Raw genomic sequence first — 20,437 nt, forward strand, 5'->3', positions numbered from 1 at the left:
CTATGCGGCCACACGCTCCGATCGGAGTGCCGGCAGCAGCGCCGGGTATTAACATGCGAGACTCATCCGAGTTTCTCGCAAGTGAGTATGAGCCCTTAGAGAAAAAAACGGATCCAGCAGAAACATTTGTGGGATCTGTTTTAGTCACAAAACGACGCATTGTGACGGAATAAGAAAGAAGGAAGTGTGAAAGAGGCTTTACTGGCTTGCTTGCTGTAGATTTCATAGAATGTTGGAATTGCAAGGGACCTCCAGGGTCATTGGTGCCAACCCCCTGCTCAATACAGGATTCACTAAACCATCTCAAACAGATGTCTGTCCAGCCTCTGCTTGAAGACCTGCATTGAAGGAGACCTCGCCACTCGCCATGTCAGCCGATGCACTCAATAACCCTCACTGTCAAAGTTTATTCTAATATCTAATCTATATCTTCTTCCTTTCAGTTTCATTCCACTGTTTCTCATGTTTCAAATAAGAAGAAGGATGATACTTATACATTGTGATATATTTTAAGATATTTGAAGACCGCTATAAGTTTTCTCTTAGCCTTCTTTTTTGCAAGCTAAACATTCCCAGATCCTTTAACCGTTCCCCGTAAAACATACTTTGCAGTCTGTTCACCAACCTGGTAACTGTTCACTGAACTTACTCGTTACTAGTTTTTCAATGTCCTTTTTAAAATGTGGTGCCCAAAACTGGACACAGTATTCCAGATGAGGTCTGAACAAGGAGGAATAGAGGGGAATACTTACTTCACGTGATCTAGCCTCTACGCTTCTCTTAATACGTCCTAGAACTGGATTTGCCTTTATTGCTGCTGCATCACACTGTTGATTCATGTGCAGTCTGTGATTTATTAGACTACCCAAGACTTTTTCACACATACTGTGGCCTAGTTCTAGTCCTTCCATTCTGTAGATGTAATTTTAATTTTTTCTTGCCCAGATGTAAAATATTGCATTTCTTCGTTAAATTCCATTCTTCATATCTATTTTCCATTCCATCGCTGCCAGTTGTTCAAGCTTGAAATCATATTAGTAAACCACGGTAACTATAAATACAAAAATCATAGTGAACCCCACAAAAAAAAACAAATTTTATTAATTAATAATTAATGAATAAAATTTGTTTTTTTTTTATGGGGTTCATTATGTTTTTTCTATCAGTTCAAGCTTACCTAGATCCTTTTGAATCCTCTCAGGACTACAAGATACCAGGTACTTTCAGCTGCATCACATCTAATTAGGTACACCATTGTTGAAAAAAAAAATCATAAAAAAGCCAGACTGGACTTTGCCAAGCTACAAGTTGACAAGCCACAAAGCTTCTGGGAGAATGTGCTATGGACAGATGAGACAAAAATGGAACTTTTTGGCAAGGCACATCAGCTCTGTGTTTGCAGATGGAAAAATGAAACATGGAGGAGGCTCTGTTAATGTTCTGGGGCCGTTTTGCTGCATCTGGCACAGGGTGTCTAGAATCTGTGCAGGGTATAATGATATAATGATATATATATATTATATATATATACATTATGTATACCCCTCCTCACATGTAAAGCGCCATGGAATAAATGGCGCTATAACAATAAATAATAATAATAATAATAATAATATATAGTATATTGCCCAGCACAGAGGCACATAGTATAGAGACTTAAAAAAAAAACATATACTCACCTATAGCCCGTTGAAGTCCTGCTATACTTACCCTTCTGCCGCCTTTCTCGCTCTTCTCCACGCTCCCGGGACCGCTCCATTGCAAGCGGCAGCTTGCGGTCCCGTCCCAGGGCTGGTGTGAGCAGGACCTATGATGACGTCGCGGTCACATGACCGACCGTGACGTCACAGCAGGTCCTTGTCCCACACCAGCCCTGGGACGGGAGCAGAACCTGCCGCTTGCAATAGAGCGGTCCCGGGAGTGTGGAGAGGAGAGAGAAAGGCGGCGGAGGGCGAGTATAGCAGGTTTTTTGTTTTTTTTTTAAATTATTTTTAACATGACATATCTTTTACTATTGATGCCGCATAGGCAGCATCAATAGTAAAAGGTTGGGGACACAGGGTTAATAGCGGCGGTAACGGAATCCGTTACCGCCGGCATTAACCCTGTGTTAGCGGTGACCGGAGGGGAGTATGGAGCGTGCAGGGAGCGGAGCGCCGGGGACACAGTGCGGGGAGCGGAGCGCCGAGGACAGTGAGTGCGGGGAGCGGGCGCCGGCCACTGACTGCGGGGAGTATGGAGCGGCCATTTTCTTCCGGACTGTGCCCGTCGCTGATTGGTCGTGGCTGTTTTGCGGCGACCAATCAGCGACTTGGATTCCCATGATAGACAGAAGCCAGGACCAATGAATATCCGTGACAGAAGGACAGACAGACAGACGGAAGTACCCCTTAGACAAATATATATATACTAGCTATTGAACCCGTTCTACGCCCGGGTGGCGAGCATTTATATTGGTATATGGTCTCCATCATGTGCTGCTGCCATCCTGCGCCCGTTCTGTCATGTGCTGCTGCCATCCTGCGCCCGTTCTGTCATGTGCTGCTCCCATCCTGCACCCGTTCTGTCATGTGCAGCTCCCATCCTGCGCCCCCGTTCTGTCATGCGCTGCTGCCATCCTGCGCCCGTTCTGTCATGTGCTGCTCCCATCCTGCTGCCATCCTGCGCCCGTTATGTCATGCGCTGCTGCCATCCTGCGCCCGTTCTGTCATGTGCTGCTGCCATCCTGCGCCCCTTCTGTCATGTGCTGCTCCCATCCTGCGCCCGTTCTGTCATGTGCTGCTGCCATCCTGCGCCCGTTCTGTCATGTGCTGCTGCCATCCTGCGCCCGTTCTGTCATGCGCTGCTGCCATCCTGCGCCCGTTCTGTCATGTGCTGCTGCCATCCTGCGCCCGTTCTGTCATGTGCTGCTCCCATCCTGCGCCACTATTGTATTATATGCCCCCCATAAGAAGCTCCAGTGTGTATGCCCCCGTATGCTGCTGCCATATAAAAAAAAAAAAAATACCATACTCACCTATCGTCTGGCTCCACTGCAGGTGTGTCTTCAAGAAAATGGCGCCGGAAAGCGCGGACTGCGCAGGCGCCGATTCCGGCAGCAGGAATCGGCGCCTGCGCAGTCCGCGCTTTCCGGCGCCATTTTCTTGAACACACACTCCGGCTCCCCTGCCTGTGACTGGACTCTGTCACAGCAGAGGAGCCGGGAGACGGAGCCGCACGCAGCGCTGGAAGGGAGGACAGGTGAATATACTTACCCTCCCTCCTGGCGCGTCCACGGTCCCTGACTCTCCGGTGGAGATCGCGGTATGCGTTCAGTGCTTACGCATACCGCGATCTCCTGGGAGCGTCATTCTGTGGGGGCCAGACTGCGCCGGCGCTTGCGCCTGCGCAGTCTATAAAGGCTTCGGACAGAGTGACGCTCCCAGCGTTATATTATAGATATATTATATACGGTAATATATAAAGCTGAATGTGTGTGTGTGTGTGTGTGTATGTGTATGTATGTCCGGGATTGGCATCTGCACCGTCGCAGCTACAGCCACAAAATTTTGCACAGTCACACGTCTGGACCCCGAGAGCGTCATAGGCTATGTTGTGAGGTGAGATTTTAACCCCGCGCTTTCCAATTCACCAAACAATTTTGCCCCTATCTACATAATGGGGAAAAGTGAAAGGAAAAAAGTGTTGGAGGCAAATTGACAGCTGCCAGATGTGAACAAGAGCGATGGCGCCAAAGAGTATATACCGTACAGTTGCTAAGGTGGGGCCCCGACATGGGATACTCACCACACACGGGGATATGAACACAGACACAAAATGGGCCACACACTACCACGTGCTTGAACACATATACCACCCTCTGCACACATTTCACCACACATACACCAACCTCGCCACATAAAAGTCGAAACACAAAAGTCGCCACTCAAAACTCGCCACGCGCAAAACTCGCCACATGCAAAAACTAGGCTCACGCAAAACTTAAACACGCGGAAAAATTGCCACATGCACAAAAGTTGCAACACATGCAAAAGTTGCCTCACACAAAACTTGCACATACTCAAAAGGCACCACACATAAAACTCGCCATGCGCAAAACTCGCCATGTGCAAAACTTGCTGCACACAACTTGCTACACTAACCTGTCACATGCAACTCGACACACAAAAAGTTGCTACACGCATGTTGCCACACAAAACTCATCTCACAAAAGTCGCTACATGCATGTCGCCACACGCAACTCAACACACACAACTTGACAAACGAAACTCGCCCTAAAACACACAAAAGTCTGGTATTATCCTTCAAAAATAAAAATCTGATTAATAAGCAGACAAACTACAAGAGCAACAAATGTACCATATAGGAAATACGGCAGCTGTCAGTCACATGACCTGTCTATTATGTGTATGTGTGAGCTAATATATACTGCCAGGGGAGGGCTTCCTGTTGGCTAGGGATTTATCAGGCTGCCAATTTAGCTTACAAATACTGAGGTAAAAATACTGAGCAAATAACGTGTGAATGAGGTCTAATACAGGAGGAGATGACACACAGGTATATACTATATACAGGAGAGATGACACACAGGTATATACTATATAGAGGAGGAGATGACACACAGATATATACTATATACAGGAGAGATGACACACAGGTATAAACTATATACAGGAGGAGATGACACACAGGTATATACTATATACAGGAGCAGATGACCTACAAGTATGTACTATATACAGGAGGAGATGACATACAGGTATATGCTTTATATAGAAGATGACATACAGGTATATACTATATACAGGAGGAGATGACACAGATATATACTATATACAGGAGGAGATGACATACAGGTATATACTATATATAGAAGGAGATGACATACAGGTATATACTATATATAGAAGATGACATACAGGTATATACTATATACAGGGGAGATGACACACAGCAGGTATATACTATATACAGGGGAGATGACATACAGATATATACTATATACAGGAGATGACATACAGGTGTATACTATATATAAGGGAGATGCAAACATGTACATACTGAGGTGAAAATGAGGGGTGTGAGGTGAAAATGAAAAGGTGTGAGTGCAAAATGAGAGGAGCGAGGGAAAATAGTGGAGTGATCGGAAAATGACAGATGTGAGGTCGAAATGACAAGTGTTAGGGGGGAATGAGAGGAGTGAGGGAGAAAATGAGAGGTGTGAGGGAGAAAATGAGAGATGTGATGGAGAAAATGAGAGATGTGAGGGGGAAAATGAAAGATGTGATTGGGAAAATGAGAGAAGTGAGGTGCTATAACTAACCACAGATATTTACTATGCCCAGGCAACGCCGGGCTCTTCAGCTAGTATATATATATATATATATATATATATATATATATATATATATATATAATTTTTTTTTTCTCTCTCTACAGTTAAAAAGAATAAAAACAAAAAATTATGCAAGGTGTTTCAATGTCACAATTGAACTGATCTGGAGAATTAGGATTCAGAGAATTTTTTTACTACAGAATGAACGACACAAAAACAAAACCCCAAAAGACAATGGTGGAATTGCATTTTTTTTTTTATTTATTTTTACAATCCCACGGCACTTGAATTTATTTCCTGCTTCCAGTGCATAGGTTGTAAAAATGAATGAGGTCATTCAAAACTACATGTCTCACAAAAACAAGGTCCGATATATCCAGGTCGACGGAAGAATACAAAAAAAAAAAGTTATGACTCTTTCAAGAAAAAAAAAAAAGACAGCATAGTGTCAGCCTCCTAGTGGCAGCAGCGTACACCCCATGGTTCCTGTGTCCCCCAATGAGAGGCGATAGAGAAATGTGTGCAGTTTGTGTGTAACCTGGTGACAGATCCGCGTTACCCCACATACTACTTATGCTAACCAGGATGATGGCGCATAGTTAATACAAAACAGAAAGAAGACTGTTGTAATGTTACCAAGTGTGCACCTACAAGTTTTTTCCTACGCCGTCAGCGTCCGGAGACCAGTTGTAGTTAATCTTGAACTCTATGTCAGGCACAAGCTGCATAGCTCGACGGTAAAACTTGATCGCTGTTAAAAATCAATAAGAGAGAAATGCAGATTAGTTTAATATGCAGAAATCATGTGCACAAAGCCTGTAGGGTAGACTGCACTGGCTCCATGTGTGGGCTCACAGCAATGGTCCTGGAGGATAATATACCTGTGCAGAGGACCAGGCGGCACTGCCTCCATGTGTGGGCTCACAGCAATGGTTCTGGCGGATAATATATAGTACAGACCAAAGGTTTGGACACACCTTCTCATTTAAAGATTTTCCTGTATTTTCATGACTATGAAAATTGTACATTTACACTGAAGGAATCAAAACTATGAATTAACACATGTGGAATTATATACTTAACAAAAAAGTGTGAAACAACAGAAATTATGTCTTATATTCTAGGTTCTTCAAAGTAGCCACATTTTGCTTTGATGACTGCTTTGCACACTCTTGGCATTCTCTTGATGAGCTTCAAGAGGTAGTCACCGGGAATGGTTTTCACTTCACAGGTGTGCCTTGTCAGGTTTAATAAGTGGGACTTCTTACCTTATAAATGGGGTTGGGACCATCAGTTGTGTTGAGCAGAAGTCTGGTGGATACACAGCTGATAGTCCTACTGAATAGACTGTTAGAATTTGTATTATGGCAAGAAAAAAGCAGCTAAGTAAAGAAAAACCAGAGGCCATCAATACTTTAAGAAATGAAGGTCAGTCAGTCCGAAAAATTGGGCAAACTTTGAAAGTGTCCCCAAGTGCAGTGGCAAAAACCATCAAGCGCTACAAAGAAACTGGCTCACATGAGGACCGCCCCAGGAAAGGAAGACCAAGAGTCACCTCTGCTTCTGAGGATAAGTTTATCCGATTCACCAGCCTCAGAAATCGCAGGTTATCAGCAGCTCAGATTAGAGACCAGGTCAATGCCACACAGAGTTCTAGCAGCAGATACATCTCTACAACAACTGTTAAGAGGAGACTGTGCAGCAGGCCTTCATTGTAAAATAGCTGCTAGGAAGCCACTGCTAAGGACAGGCAACAAGCAGAAGAGACTTGCTTGGGCTAAAGAGCACAAGGAATGGACATTAGACCAGTGGAAATCTGTGTTTTGGTCTGATGAGTCCAAATTTGATATCTTTGGTTCCAACCACCGTGTCTTTGTGTGACGCAGAAAAGGTGAACGGATGGACTCTACATGCCTGGTTCCCACCGTGAAGCATGGAGGAGGAGGTGTGATGTGTGGGGGTGCTTTGCTGGTGACATTGTTGGAGATTTATTCAAAATTGAAGGCATACTGAACCAGCATGGCTACCACAGCATCTTGCAGCGGCATGCTATTTCATCCGGTTTGCGTTTAGTTGGACCATCATTTATTTTTCAACAGGACAATGACCCCAAACACACCTCCAGGCTGTGTAAGGGCTATTTGACCAAGAAGTAGAGTGATGGGGTGCTACGCCAGATGACCTGGCCTCCATAGTCACCAGACCTGAACCCAATCGAGATGGTTTGGGGTGAGCTGGACCGCAAAGTGAAGGAAAAAGGGTCAACAAGTGCTAAGCATCTCTGGTAACTCCTTCAATATTGTTGGAACACCATTCCCGGTGAGTACCTCTTGAAGCTCATCAAGAGAATGCCAAGAGTGTGCAAAGCAGTCATCAAAGCAAAAAGGTGGCTACTTTGAAGAACCAAGAATATAAGACATATTTTCAGTTGTTTCACACTTTTTTGTTAAGTATATAATTACATATGTGTTAATTCATAGTTTTTATGCCTTCAGTGTGAATGTACAATTTTCATAGTCACGCAAATACAGAAAAATCTTTAAATGAGAAATCATGTGCACAAAGCCTGTAGGGTAGACTGCACTGCCTCCATGTGTGGGCTCACAGCAATGGTTGTGGGGGATAATACACATGTGCAGAGTACCACCCAACAAAACCCTCAATGTGAAACCCACTAAGATCCCATTTACTGCTATGGCTCTGTAGAAAATGTGTCAGATTCCGCAACAATGAGATTCTGCGCACTGGAGGTATTGTCCTCGTGAAGCAACAATTCTAGGAAAGAATACAAATACCACATTATGTGCAGTGTCTGAGCACTGGGGATCAGAGAAATTAAAACTCCTACACATGAAAATGAAGGCAGTAAAGACCCCACTCATCTCCATAGGACCCCTATGATTCCGTACTAAACAATGTTGTAATAAGTCTGTGTACATCACCAGGATAGAGACCAATATTATGCCGATTAGTTTTAGGGGGTCTCCTTTACAATAGCATTGAAAAGTGGTTGTAACAACTCTGCTGGCATCACGGCATGGCCTCATTTCTCACACAATCTTACCCACTGCTCCAGGCCATGATGTGGCTTCTGTTTCTTGCCAGCTGCATATTCTGTCTCTCTGCATGCCTCATGGCTATGTGTATAGGGGGCCGGCGCCTGAACTCTCTGGCTCTTATAGGAATCAGGTGCACCTGTCTAATCAGTTCCTGACCAATTATCAAGAGGCCTCCTGTATATAGTGCAGCTCCACCCTGTGGTCTGGGCCTGTGCAATGTGTTAGCTCAGTTAGTGTTTAGCTTCTGAGTTTGCCTGGCCTTGCTCTGAGTTACTCCCTCTCTGGAGGCTTTTCTCTGTGCTATTGCCTTGTTCTTGTTGTCCGACCTCCAGGAGGCAGAATATCCTGGTCCCTGTGTCTTGTTCCAGTGCCTTGTCTGTACTTTGTCTTATCTCTGTCTCCTTGTCTGTGGCTTCCTTCCCTGCTGTGTCTTTCCTTGTGTTCTCAGTCTGCTTACGCTCCGCACTCTTGAGGCTCTGCCTGCTCTGTACCTCTGTGGCTTTAGCTCTACTCCGCACTCCTGTGGTTCTGCTCCATTCTGCTCTGCTCCGCTCCCGTTGCTGCACTAATCTCTTGCTGCAGCTTCTCTTCGCAATCCTTGCGGTTCCACTCTGCTTAGCTTCTGCAGTATCTCTTGCTGCAGCTTCTCTCCACATTCCTTGTGGCTCCGCTCTGCTTAGCTTTTATTGCTGTGCTATCTCTTGCTGCTCTACCGCTCCTATTCGCAGCCTTGCAGTTCTCTTCCAGTCTGAACAGGTCCCAACCTGTTCCCTCTTACTTCTTTCATACTACATTTCCGTACCAGCACCTCCAGTGTGAACAGGTCCCTACCTGTTCCTCCATATTACATTTCCGTACCAGCACCTCCAGTGTGAACAGGTCCCTACCTGTTCCTTCATATTTCATATCCGTTCCTGCACCTCCAGTGTGAACAGGTCCCTACCTGTTCATTCATATACCACATCAACCAGTCCTGTGTTCTCTGCTGTGCCTTCCTATCCAGTGTTCCTGCCAGTCTAGCCGTTCCAGCCGTGCCTTCCAGTCCTGTGTTCCTGCCGTCCTAGCCAGTCCTGTTTCCTGCCGTGTCTCTGCCAGCCCTGTCTCAGCCGTGCCAGCCTACTCGTCTGAGTTTCAGCCGTGCTCTTCTGCCAGTCCTGCCTGATGCCCGCACCAATCCTGGTGTTCCTGTCTCCCAAGTGGGATCAGCAGCCACAGCCAGACACCACCCTGGAGTAGCACCTGGCAGCTGCCTGCTGCACAAGCCTGTCCTCATCATCAGAGGCTCCAGTGAAAACCCAGGCAGCTGTCATAGTCACGCCCCTTCCAGGGTAGTCTGGTTTGTGGCACAGTGGGGCCACAAACCCCCCGAGCTCACGCCCACCAGTCAGGGCGTGAGCGTGACAGTGGTCTTCTGGCCAGGGGTAGTTTCAATTAAGATTACTTGCATGCATTACACATAAGGAAACTGAAAATCTGGTCTGAATAAAGGGGTGTTCTTAAAGGGAATCTGCTATGTAGCCTGAGAGCAGCATGATCTTAGAGCATTAGTTATTACAGAATCAACGGTTTTCTCTGCTGCAGATCTAGCAGAGCTCAGAATGCTGAGCCTTGTATAACAATGGTGGGGCCATGGTTACACTGAGCAGTTGACTGGGAGGTAGAAAACACCTAGTCCTGCAATGATAATCTCCTGCTGATAAAACAATGATTTCATTGAAAAAAAAAAACACACAGCCCACATGTTCCTGAAATCAGTGCCTCTGCCCTTACATCATGCTGCTCTGTGATTACAGAGCAAAAACCTGCTGGTGGACTCCCTTTATAGAAGTGGTTCTGTAGAGGTTTCACTGTAGTTACAACATGACCTATCAGCTAAGATCACATTCTTAACATTTCATCCACTGCTTAGCACAAAAGAACAAGTTCTTCAAAGTGAAAATCCATTAGCACTTGTGCACACATTTCAGACTAAGCCCCGGAGTCTATTTACTGGTAAAGCTGATGCTTTGCATAAAGTGTACAATCAAAGTTTGTCCCATTACATCAGATATACAATAGCTAACTAAGCATTTATATTCACTAAATGGTACGTGTATGGAAAAAGATAATGGCAACTCCGATGGCGATTGCGGCATACAGTAAGACTTTCTAGATGTAGAAAACTTAGGCGTTTTTATTCAATAACTGTGTTGTATGCAAAACTAGATAAAAACAGGATATAAATATTTTAGCTAAAACTTCATCTTAGGAAAAATTTCAGTAAAACCGCTTGAAAAACTGAAATTCTAAGTTAAAAAAACCCAACGCACTACAGGTCCAAAAAAGCATCGTGTGAATGAGATTTTTGAAATCTCATTCCTTTTGTTGTTACTTTAAAATGCTGCATTTCTCCCCCGCACAAACTGATGGACAAAAAAACCATATTAAAAACACACCATGTGAACAACCACTGTGAATAGTTTTTTTTAATTGATAATTCAGGTAAATATCTTTTCATCCTTATAGCCAGCACAGGTCTTGAGAGTGTTAATGCGGTACCAAAGCATTGCAACTTTTTATTTTATATTCTGTATAGGTACTTTTTAGATTTAACTGAAAAAGTTTTTTTTTTTTTTTTTTTTTCAATAAAAGGAATTACATTAACCTCAAAACTTTATAGCACAATATAATCCTTTCCCTCTAATATATAATGATACTAAATAAATTTAATGTGCCAAACATAGATTAAATGATGGTGCGTAATTTTTTACGCTATAAACAGACTACACAGCCTTAAAATGTGCCAGTTGTAAATTTAGTTCAGCAAAAATACTGTCTAGTCTAAGTCTACAACGCTTATTGGTAGGACAACTTTGAAACAGAAATCTGCACCAAAATTCTGCTTCATTTTCGAAGAAAGTCAGTGCAGTAGAAGTCAGGCCCTTTGGAAGAGTCAGAAATTGTGGGGCAAAACATGAAAGAGGCTTTTTTGACCCAAATAACAGGATTTTTGGTTGCTTACCGTAAAATCTGTTTCTTGAAGCCTCCATTGGGGGACACAGGAACCATGGGGTGTATGCTGCTGCCACTAGGAGGCTGACATTATGCAAATAAAAAAATTAGCTCCTCCTCTGCAGTGTACACCCCACCGACTGGCATTAAACTCTTCAGTTAGTGAGAAAGCAGTAGGAGAAAGAACAAGGTTGAAAAACCATAACCACAAACTTGAGAACTGTAAACGTGAGAACAGTCAGAGAACATATAACAAAAACATTGGGAGGGTGCTGTGTCCCCCAATGGAGGCTTCAAGAAACAGATTTTACGGTAAGCAACCAAAAATCCTGTTTTCTTTATCGCCTCTCATTGGGGGACACAGGAACCATGGGACGTCCCAAAGCAGTCCCAAGGGCGGGAAAACAGACTTCCATCAGGTCAGAGGACTCACCACTGCCGCCTGCAGGATCCTTCTGCCTAGGCTGGCGTCCGCCGATGCGTAGGTATGGACCTTGTAAAATTTGGCGAACGTGTGGATGGAAGACCAAGTTGCCGCTTTGCAAAGCTGTAGGGCGGAAGCCCTGTGGTGCACCGCCCAGGAGGCGCCGACTGCCCGGGTAGAGTGAGCCTTAATCCCAGGAGGGGGCACTCTGTTCTTGACCCGGTAAGCCTCCAAAATTGCCGTTCTGATCCAGCGAGCAATAGTCGCTTTAGAAGCCGGCTGGCCTCTGCGCGTGCCATCAGGAATGACGAAAAATGAATCCGTCTTCCGGAAAGAGGATGTTCTATCCAGATAAATCCTCACTGCCCTGACTAGGTCCAGCTTGTTCAACGATCGCTCCAGAGGATGAGTCGGAGCTGGACAAAAGGAAGGTAGAACGATGTCCTCGTTGAGGTGGAAGGTGGAAACCACCTTAGGAAGAAAAGAAGGTGGAGGTCGGAAGACCACCTTGTCCTGGTGAATGACCAAAAACGGAGGGCGGCAAGACAGTGCCGCCAGCTCGGAAACGCGGCGAATGGACGTGATGGCCACAAGAAAGGCCACCTTCCAAGATAAAACTGATAGAGGAATCTCCCTAAGAGGTTCAAAGGGAGAAACCTTCAAAACGTCCAGTACCAGGTTTAGGTCCCATGCCTCCACAGGGGCCCTGTACGGCGGGACGGCGTGGGCTACCCCCTGAAAGAAGGTCTTAATCTGTGGCCGAGAGGCCAAGGTCTTCTGAAAGAGGATGGAAAGCGCAGAGACCTGACCCTTCAGGGAACTAAGAGCCAGGCCCGAATCCAGTCCTGCCTGAAGGAAGGCCAAAAGAGAAGGCAGGGAAAAAACCATAGGCGGCACGCGGTTGGACTCGCACCAACGGAAGTAGGCCTTCCAGGTGCGGTAGTAGATCCTGGAAGACGAAGGCTTCCGAGCCTGAATCATGGTGTGAATGACCCGGTCCGAAAGGCCGGACGCCCTTAGAACCGCGGTCTCAACAGCCACGCCGTTAAACTGAGCGACCGAGAATTCGGGTGGCAGATCGGACCCTGGGACAGCAGATCGGGCCTGTCTGGAAGGCACCAGGGAGCGTCCGCGAGAAGGTTGACGAGCTCCGCGAACCAAGCTCTCCTGGGCCAATCCGGGGCGATCAGGATGACCGGCACCCCTTCCGCTTTGATCTTCTTCAACAGTTTGGGAAGTAATGGAAGGGGTGGGAACAGATAGGGCAGCTCGAACTGTGACCAAGGAATGGCCAGAGCATCGACGCCCACTGCGAGAGGATCGCGTGACCTGGAGACGAATTGTGGAACCTTCCTGTTGATCCGAGACGCCGTGAGATCCACATCCGGAGTTCCCCATCGAAGACAAATCTGATGGAAGACCTCCGGATGCAGGGACCATTCCCCTGCCGCGAGACCCTCGCGGCTGAGGAAGTCGGCGGCCCAGTTTTCTACGCCGGGGATATGCACCGCGGATATCACCGGAACCGTTGCCTCTGCCCAAAGGAGGATCTTGGACACCTCGGCAAGGGCCAAGGAGCTCCGAGTCCCCCCCTGATGGTTGACATATGCCACAGCCGTGGCATTGTCCGTCTGGATCCGGACTGGAAGGCCCCTGAGAATCCTTTCCCAATGGCGGAGGGACAGAAAGATGGCCCGAATTTCGAGGACGTTGATCGGCAGCGCGGACTCCTGCAGCGACCAACGGCCCTGAACCGTCAGGTGGCGAAAAACCGCACCCCAGCCGATCAGGCTGGCATCCGTTGTCACCACCTGCCAGTGAACCGGAAGGAAGGACCTGCCCTGGGAGATGAGAGGAGACGTCAGCCACCAGTTGAGAGACCGCTTGACCCGAAAGGAGAGTCTGATCGGCCGATCCAGGGAGAAGACCGACCTGTCCCACTGAGACAGAATGGCTTGCTGAAGGGGTCGAGAATGGAATTGGGCGAAGGGAATCGCTTCCAAGGTAGCTACCATCCTCCCCAGAACCTTCATGGCCGATCGGAGGGAGGGAGGCCGAGGACCCTGGAGCAAGAGAATGTCCCGACAAAGGGTGGATCTCTTGTCCTTGGGAAGGAAGACTCTGGACTGACGAGTGTCGAAGAGCATGCCCAGAAAGATGATGCGCTGAGAAGGAATAAGGCAGGACTTCTTCCGGTTGACCAGCCATCCGAAACGGGATAAGGTGTCGAGAACAATGGACAAGCTTTCGTGGGCCTGAGCAAAGGACGGAGCCTTGATGAGGATGTCGTCGAGGTATGGAAACAGAACCAAGCCTCTGACTCTCAAAATGGCCATCAGCGCCGCCATGATTTTCGTGAACACCCTTGGCGCGGTTGCGAGACCGAACGGCAGGGCGACGAACTGAAAATGATCTTGTTGCACTGCGAAGCGCAGGAAACGGTGATGTCCGGGAAATATTGGAACATGTAGGTAGGCGTCCTGGATATCTATAGAGCATAGAAATTCCTGAGCCTCCATGGAAGCAATTACTGAACGAAGGGATTCCATCCTGAAGTGTCTCAGGCGAACCCTCCTGTTCAACAATTTGAGGTCCAGAATGGGACGAACCTTGCCGTCTTTTTTCGGTACCACAAAGAGGTTCGAGTAGAAACCCGTGTACCGTTCCTTTTCTGGGACGGGAACGATTACCCCGGATTTGAGCAGAGAAGCGATGGCTGCGAAGAAGCCCGGAACCAAAGCGGGATCTTTTGGAGGACGAGATTGGAAGAAACGATCTCTGGGTCGGGAGGCGAACTCTATTTTGTATCCCGAAGACACAACTTCCCTGACCCATGCATCCTCTGCTGCGGAAATCCAGACGTCCCTGAAACGGAGAAGACGGCCCCCCAACCTGGGAGTTGGGCTGGAGTCTTGCCGAGAGTCATGCGGAAGTGGATCTTCCAGTCCTGGGCCTGGACGATCTACCCTGGGAATAGCGAGGACGCCAGGACGGAGTGGGCCTGAAGGACACCGCCTTCTTCTCTTGACGTGCCTGTGGCCTCTGTTGCTGCTGGGAAAAGGAGTTTGACGCAGCGAAGCGACGAAAAGGCCGGAACGAGCGAAACTGCCGTCTAGGAGGAGGGCGACGAGGTTTAGCCTGGGGGAGAAGGGAACTTGTGCCCCCAGTGGCGTCCTTAATGATCTGGTCCAGCTGGGAACCAAAGAGACGAGAGCCCTGGAAGGGCAGACTAGTGAGGGACTTTTTGGAGGACAAGTCCGCCTGCCAGGCCTTGAGCCAAACGGTCCGGCGGATGGCAACGGCATTGCTGGAAGCCTGAGCCGCACAAGACGCGACATCCAGGGAGGCGGAAACCAGGTATTCACCAGCGTGGGAAATCTGGTTGGCAAGTTCCGCTAATTGCGCGGGAGGAGCCCCGTCCAGGATACCTCGCCGCAGATCCTTGGCCCATTTTGAGATGGATTTTGAGGCCCAAGTGGAAGCAAAGGCCGGGCATAGCGCTGCTGAAGCCGCTTCGAAGGCAGATTTTGCGAAGGATTCTATAACTCTGTCGTTAGAATCCTTCAGAGACGCTCCGCCGGACAGTGGGAGCACCGTGTTGGTGGACAGCCTGGACACAGGTGGATCCACCGAGGGAGAGACCGTCCAATTGGCGGTAAGATCTGGTGAAAAAGGATATAACACCCCCAGGCGTTTTCCCCTCTGAAAACGTCTGGTCGGATTCTCTCTCTCTCTGGTCAGGATTTCCTCGAATTCAGGATGAGGGGCAAAAAATCTTGAAGGTGGTTTGGCCCGTCTAAACGAAACTGCCTGATCTGCGGGTTCCGTAGAGGGATCCTTAATGCCACAGGTTTGGTTTATAGCCCGAATGAGGTTCTGGACCGACTCACTCATGGTGGCGATTTGGCTAGGATCCAACTCCGACATCTCCTCTGAGGGCGCATCAGATAAAGCCTCGCCTGACTCAGGGGAGGAGGAACGGTGCGACACCAACCGCGGGGGAGGGCCGTGCGGCGAGATGGAACGCGAAGAGGACTCAGACCGACGTTCCTGTCTGGACCTTTTGTGGCTAATCAAGGAGGGCTCGGGCGGCGGTTCCTGCGACCCGCTGGCCACTGCAGGGGTCTGCAGGGGTAACCGATCCAGCGCGGACACCAGGGTTTGAGACACCCGTGTTAAATCGGCCACCGATTGTGACAGAGAAGCGGCCCAGCCTGGGATGGGGGGGATCACTCTCGGGCGGAACAGCCGGGGGATCCTGGGCGGTGGGAACAATCGGGTTGCTGCAGGACTGACACAGCGGGGAGGACTGACCTGAGGGAAGTTTGCTGTTACAGGACGAACATGCAAAGTACGTGACTAAGGCAGAAGATGAAGAGGTAGGGGGACGAGAGCGGCCCCCTTTAGAGGTAGACATTTTTAGGGACCCTGAAGATGCCAGTGGGTTAGGGGACAGTGGGCAGAGGGGGGTGTCAGTCTGCAGTGCAGCTACTCACGGACCCGGTCCTGGAAGATGTCCCACTTGTCCTCGGCGGAGAACTTCCCTGAGGTGCTGATTCTGCGATGCTGAGCCACAGAAGATGCGAGTGCTGCTGCTGTGAGAAGCGGTGCACACCGGCCGAGGGACCCACGAGGAAGGGGGTGGAGCCAGACGCAGAGGCGCCGGTGGGCAGGGCGCAGTATGTCGGGCGGGAAAGAAGCCCGCCCGCAGAACCGGAAGTGAGGAGCCGAGAAACCGGAAGTAGGCCCCGGCCTAAGCCGGGACCTAAATTAGAGACCGGCGCCGCCGGAGAAGGGAACCGCGGCGCCGGAGCAGTGCGCCGCAGAGTCTGAGAAGAGCGGCAGTCTGCCAAGGCTGTCCGGACGGAGCTGGCGGGGTCGCGGCGCCAGAGGTAGGCCCCGGCAGAAGCCGGGACCTAAATTAGAGGCCGGCGCCGCCGGAAAATCGCGGCGCCGGAGAATCGCGGCGCCGGAGCGTCGCCAGAGAATCGCGGTGCCGGAGCGCCGCCTGAGAATAGCGGCGCCGGAGCGCCGCTGGAGAGTGGCGGCGTCGGAGCGCCGCAGAAAGTAAGTGGCACGGCATCCTGCCAAGGACGCCGTGCAGACACAGGACGCCGTGCAGACACAGGACACATTGTGGCCGCCGAGAAGTGAGACCGCAGGGGGGAGCGGCGCGGCAGCCTGCTAGGCTGAGACTCTATAAGGGAGACATTGTGGCTGTGCGGCCGCCAATGAAGGAGAGCTTAGGAGGAAAATGAGTTACAGCCCTTGTGGCTGTCCCTGGGATCCCTCTAAAATAAACGCCATGAGGGAGGACCGGGGGACATCTGGAGAAAAGATCCCGGGGGAATGGAGGGGAAATACTCACCTAAACATCCCACGCCGTTACTAACCTGAGGGGAATGAGACGTCCACGGCGCTGTGATGGACGTCCTCGTCTCCTCCGACCGACAGGCTCTGGTAGGCGAGTGGGTGGGGGACGGAGCCAGGACCGGACTTCTGAGCACGCTTCTGTGCTAGGATCTTGGTCCTGGAGAGGGATCTATGAGGATACGGGGTGGCAGTACACGCCGTACTCATAGTCCGTATTGTGGGACTACAGGTGTGACTGCTCACCCTGTATCCCTCTGGAAGAAAACCTGAAAAGAAACGACGCACATTGAGGTAGATAAGGGTCTAATGAAAGACCCGTGTCCACCTCCTACTGACACTAAGCTAAACTGAAGAGTTTAATGCCAGTCGGTGGGGTGTACACTGCAGAGGAGGAGCTAATTTTTTTATTTGCATAGTGTCAGCCTCCTAGTGGCAGCAGCATACACCCCATGGTTCCTGTGTCCCCCAATGAGAGGCGATAAAGAAAATGCTGAGATTTTGAAACATTTAGCATAGTACATCTTCCATTAAGTTGCAATAGACACTGAAAACAAAAGTTTCCATTTTTTTTAATATATTTAAATCTTACCAACTTACTTAACTTTTCACTTTTACTGCCCTGGGACTGGAGAAAGCTGGCGTGGCATGACCTGCGTCCTTGCAGATCATAGAGAACAGTGATTTAAAGCCCGATAGGCACTAAATCACTTAGCAATCATCTAAATCAGGGGGGAGGAATCTTTTTTTTTTTCTGCTAAATGCAATTTGGATCATTTTTAACCAACCTTTGGGGGCCGTACAAGTTGTGCGCCAGCTCCGCCAACAAAGTATATCCTGACGCTGGCCTAATATCACTTGATTAGTGCCTTACAGTTGCTAATATCATTACTCTCCATCTGCGACCTTTACCATACATGAATGATGGTAGTCTTGGCCAGTAGATGCCTGCTAGATCCGGCCACAGAGGTGTGGCACACTTTACTCTTCAGTAAGAGGGCAGCTCTGGTGTAACAGAGTTCATTCTCATTACTAGTTCTATATCTTGTCTACACCACTGGACATTTTTATGCACTGTATTTAATTATTTCTCTAGTTTATTGACCTTGCGGAAGTCATTTTTTCACTGCTAACTATTCAATTTTATGCACATGTTGCAAGCAAGTAACCCGCATCTGAGCAAGTCCTAAGTGTTCATACAATACAATCTTTCTTTGCAATATTAGTAATCAAGTCGGTAATCAGTTTGCAGTGGCAATAATCATAGTGCAAAAGAAGGAACTGTTATTTTCAGGTTCTTGTCAAAGTAACGAGAGACGTTGTATTTTATAAAGAATTTCTGAGAGGAAAAAGATAGAAAATAAATAGGATACATACCTTCATAGAGTGCCCCATTTTGTTCTTTTTCTGCAGCTTTAAGAAAAAGTTCTTTCGCCTGTTTGTGAAAATAAAACCAAAATGTGAAACTGGTCTGTATCAATATATACATTACACAAAACAAAAAAAAAAAAAAACTAACCAGCAACTCCAAACAGAAAAAAGCAAGTGTGAACAGGAGCAAGCTGCTAGGTCTACATGATATACACACAAAGCCATACAGCAGCACTGTGCAAGTGGCAAGATGCATGCAAATGGTGAATATATGAAATCTAGACCGCATTACTGCTATATACAGTTGTGGCCAAAAGTATTGACACCCCTGCAATTCCCGTCAGATAATACTCATTTTCATTCTGAAAATGATTGCAAACACAAATTCTTTAGTATTATCTTCATTTAACTTGTCTTAAATGAAAAAACACAAAAGAGAATGAAGCAAAAAGCAAAACATTGATCATTTCACACAAAACTCCAAAAATGGGCCAGACAAAAGTATTGGCACCCTCAGCCTATTACTTGGTTGCACAACCTTTAGCCAAAATAAGTGCGACCAACCGCTTCCGGTAACCATCAATGAGTTTCTTACAATGCTCTGCTGGAATTTTAGACCATTCTTCTTTGGCAAACTGCTCCAGGTCCCTGATATTTGAAGGGTGCCTTCTCCAAACTGCCATCTTTAGATCTCTCCACAGGTGTTCTATGGCAGGGGTCCCCAACTCCAATCCTCAAGGCCCACCAACAGGTCATGTTTTCAGGATTTCCTTTGCATTGCACAGGTGATGCAATTATTACCTGGGCAAGACTAAGGAAATCCTGAAAACATGACATGTTGGCGGGCCTTGAGGACTGGAGTTGGGGACCCCTGTTCTATGGGATTCAGGTCTGGACTCATTGCTGGCCACCTTAGAAGTCTCCAGTGCTTTCTCTCAAACCATTTTCTAGTGCTTTTTGAAGTGTGTTCTGGGTCATTGTCCTGCTGGAAGACCCATGACCTCTGAGGGAGACCAGCTTTCTCACACTGGGCCCTACATTATGCTGCAAAATTTGTTGGTAGTCTTCAGACTTCATGATGCCATGCACATGGTCAAGCAGTCCAGTGCCAGAGGCAGCAAAGCAACCCCAAAACATCAGAGAACCTCCGCCATGTTTGACTGTAGGAACCGTGTTCTTTTCTTTGAATGCCTCTTTTTTTCTCCTGTAAACTCTATGTTGATGCCTTTGCCCAAAAAGCTCTACTTTTGTCTCATCTGACCAGAGAACATTCTTCCAAAACGTTTTAGGCTTTTTTAGGTAAGTTTTGGCAAACTCCAGCCTGGCTTTTTTATGTCTCGGGGTAAGAAGTGGGGTCTTCCTGGGTCTCCTACCATACAGTCCCTTTTCATTCAGACGCCGACGGATAGTATGGGTTGACACTGTTGTACCCTCGGACTGCAGGGCAGCTTGAACTTGTTTGGATGTTAGTCGAGGTTCTTTATCCAACATCCGCACAATCTTGCGTTGAAATCGCTTGTCAATTTCTCGTTTCCGTCCACATCTAGGGAGGTTAGCCACAGTGCCATGGGCTTTACACTTCTTGATGACACTGCGCACGGTAGACACAGGAACATTCAGGTCTTTGGAGATGGACTTGTAGCCTTGAGATTGCTCATGCTTCCTCACAATTTGGTTTCTCAAGTCCTCAGACAGTTCTTTGGTCTTCTTTCTTTTCTCCATGCTCAATGTGGTACACACAAGAACACAGGACAGAGGTTGAGTCAGCTTTAATCCATGTCAACTGGCTGCAAGTGTGATTTAGTTATTGCCAAGACCTGTTAGGTGCCACAGGTAAGTTACAGGTGCTGTTAATTACACAAATTAGAGAAGCATCACATGATTTTT

At 47.8% G+C, this 20,437-nt stretch overlaps 1 protein-coding gene across 1 annotated transcript in view; it reads right to left on the reverse strand.

Annotated features, from left to right (window-relative positions):
- FBXO9 (F-box protein 9) overlaps window positions 1-20,437 on the reverse strand; it is a 72,442-nt gene that overhangs the window by 29,550 nt on the left and 22,455 nt on the right. The window contains exons 4-5 of the mRNA XM_069726801.1: window positions 18,557-18,614; window positions 5,987-6,086 (exon numbers count right to left, since the gene is read on the reverse strand). Coding sequence (XP_069582902.1) covers window positions 5,987-6,086; window positions 18,557-18,614 — 158 coding nt within the window. The remainder of the gene's footprint in view (window positions 1-5,986; window positions 6,087-18,556; window positions 18,615-20,437) is intronic.

Source organism: Ranitomeya imitator, chromosome 5, assembly GCF_032444005.1.
Source record: "Ranitomeya imitator isolate aRanImi1 chromosome 5, aRanImi1.pri, whole genome shotgun sequence".
Lineage (NCBI taxonomy): Eukaryota > Metazoa > Chordata > Amphibia > Anura > Dendrobatidae > Ranitomeya > Ranitomeya imitator.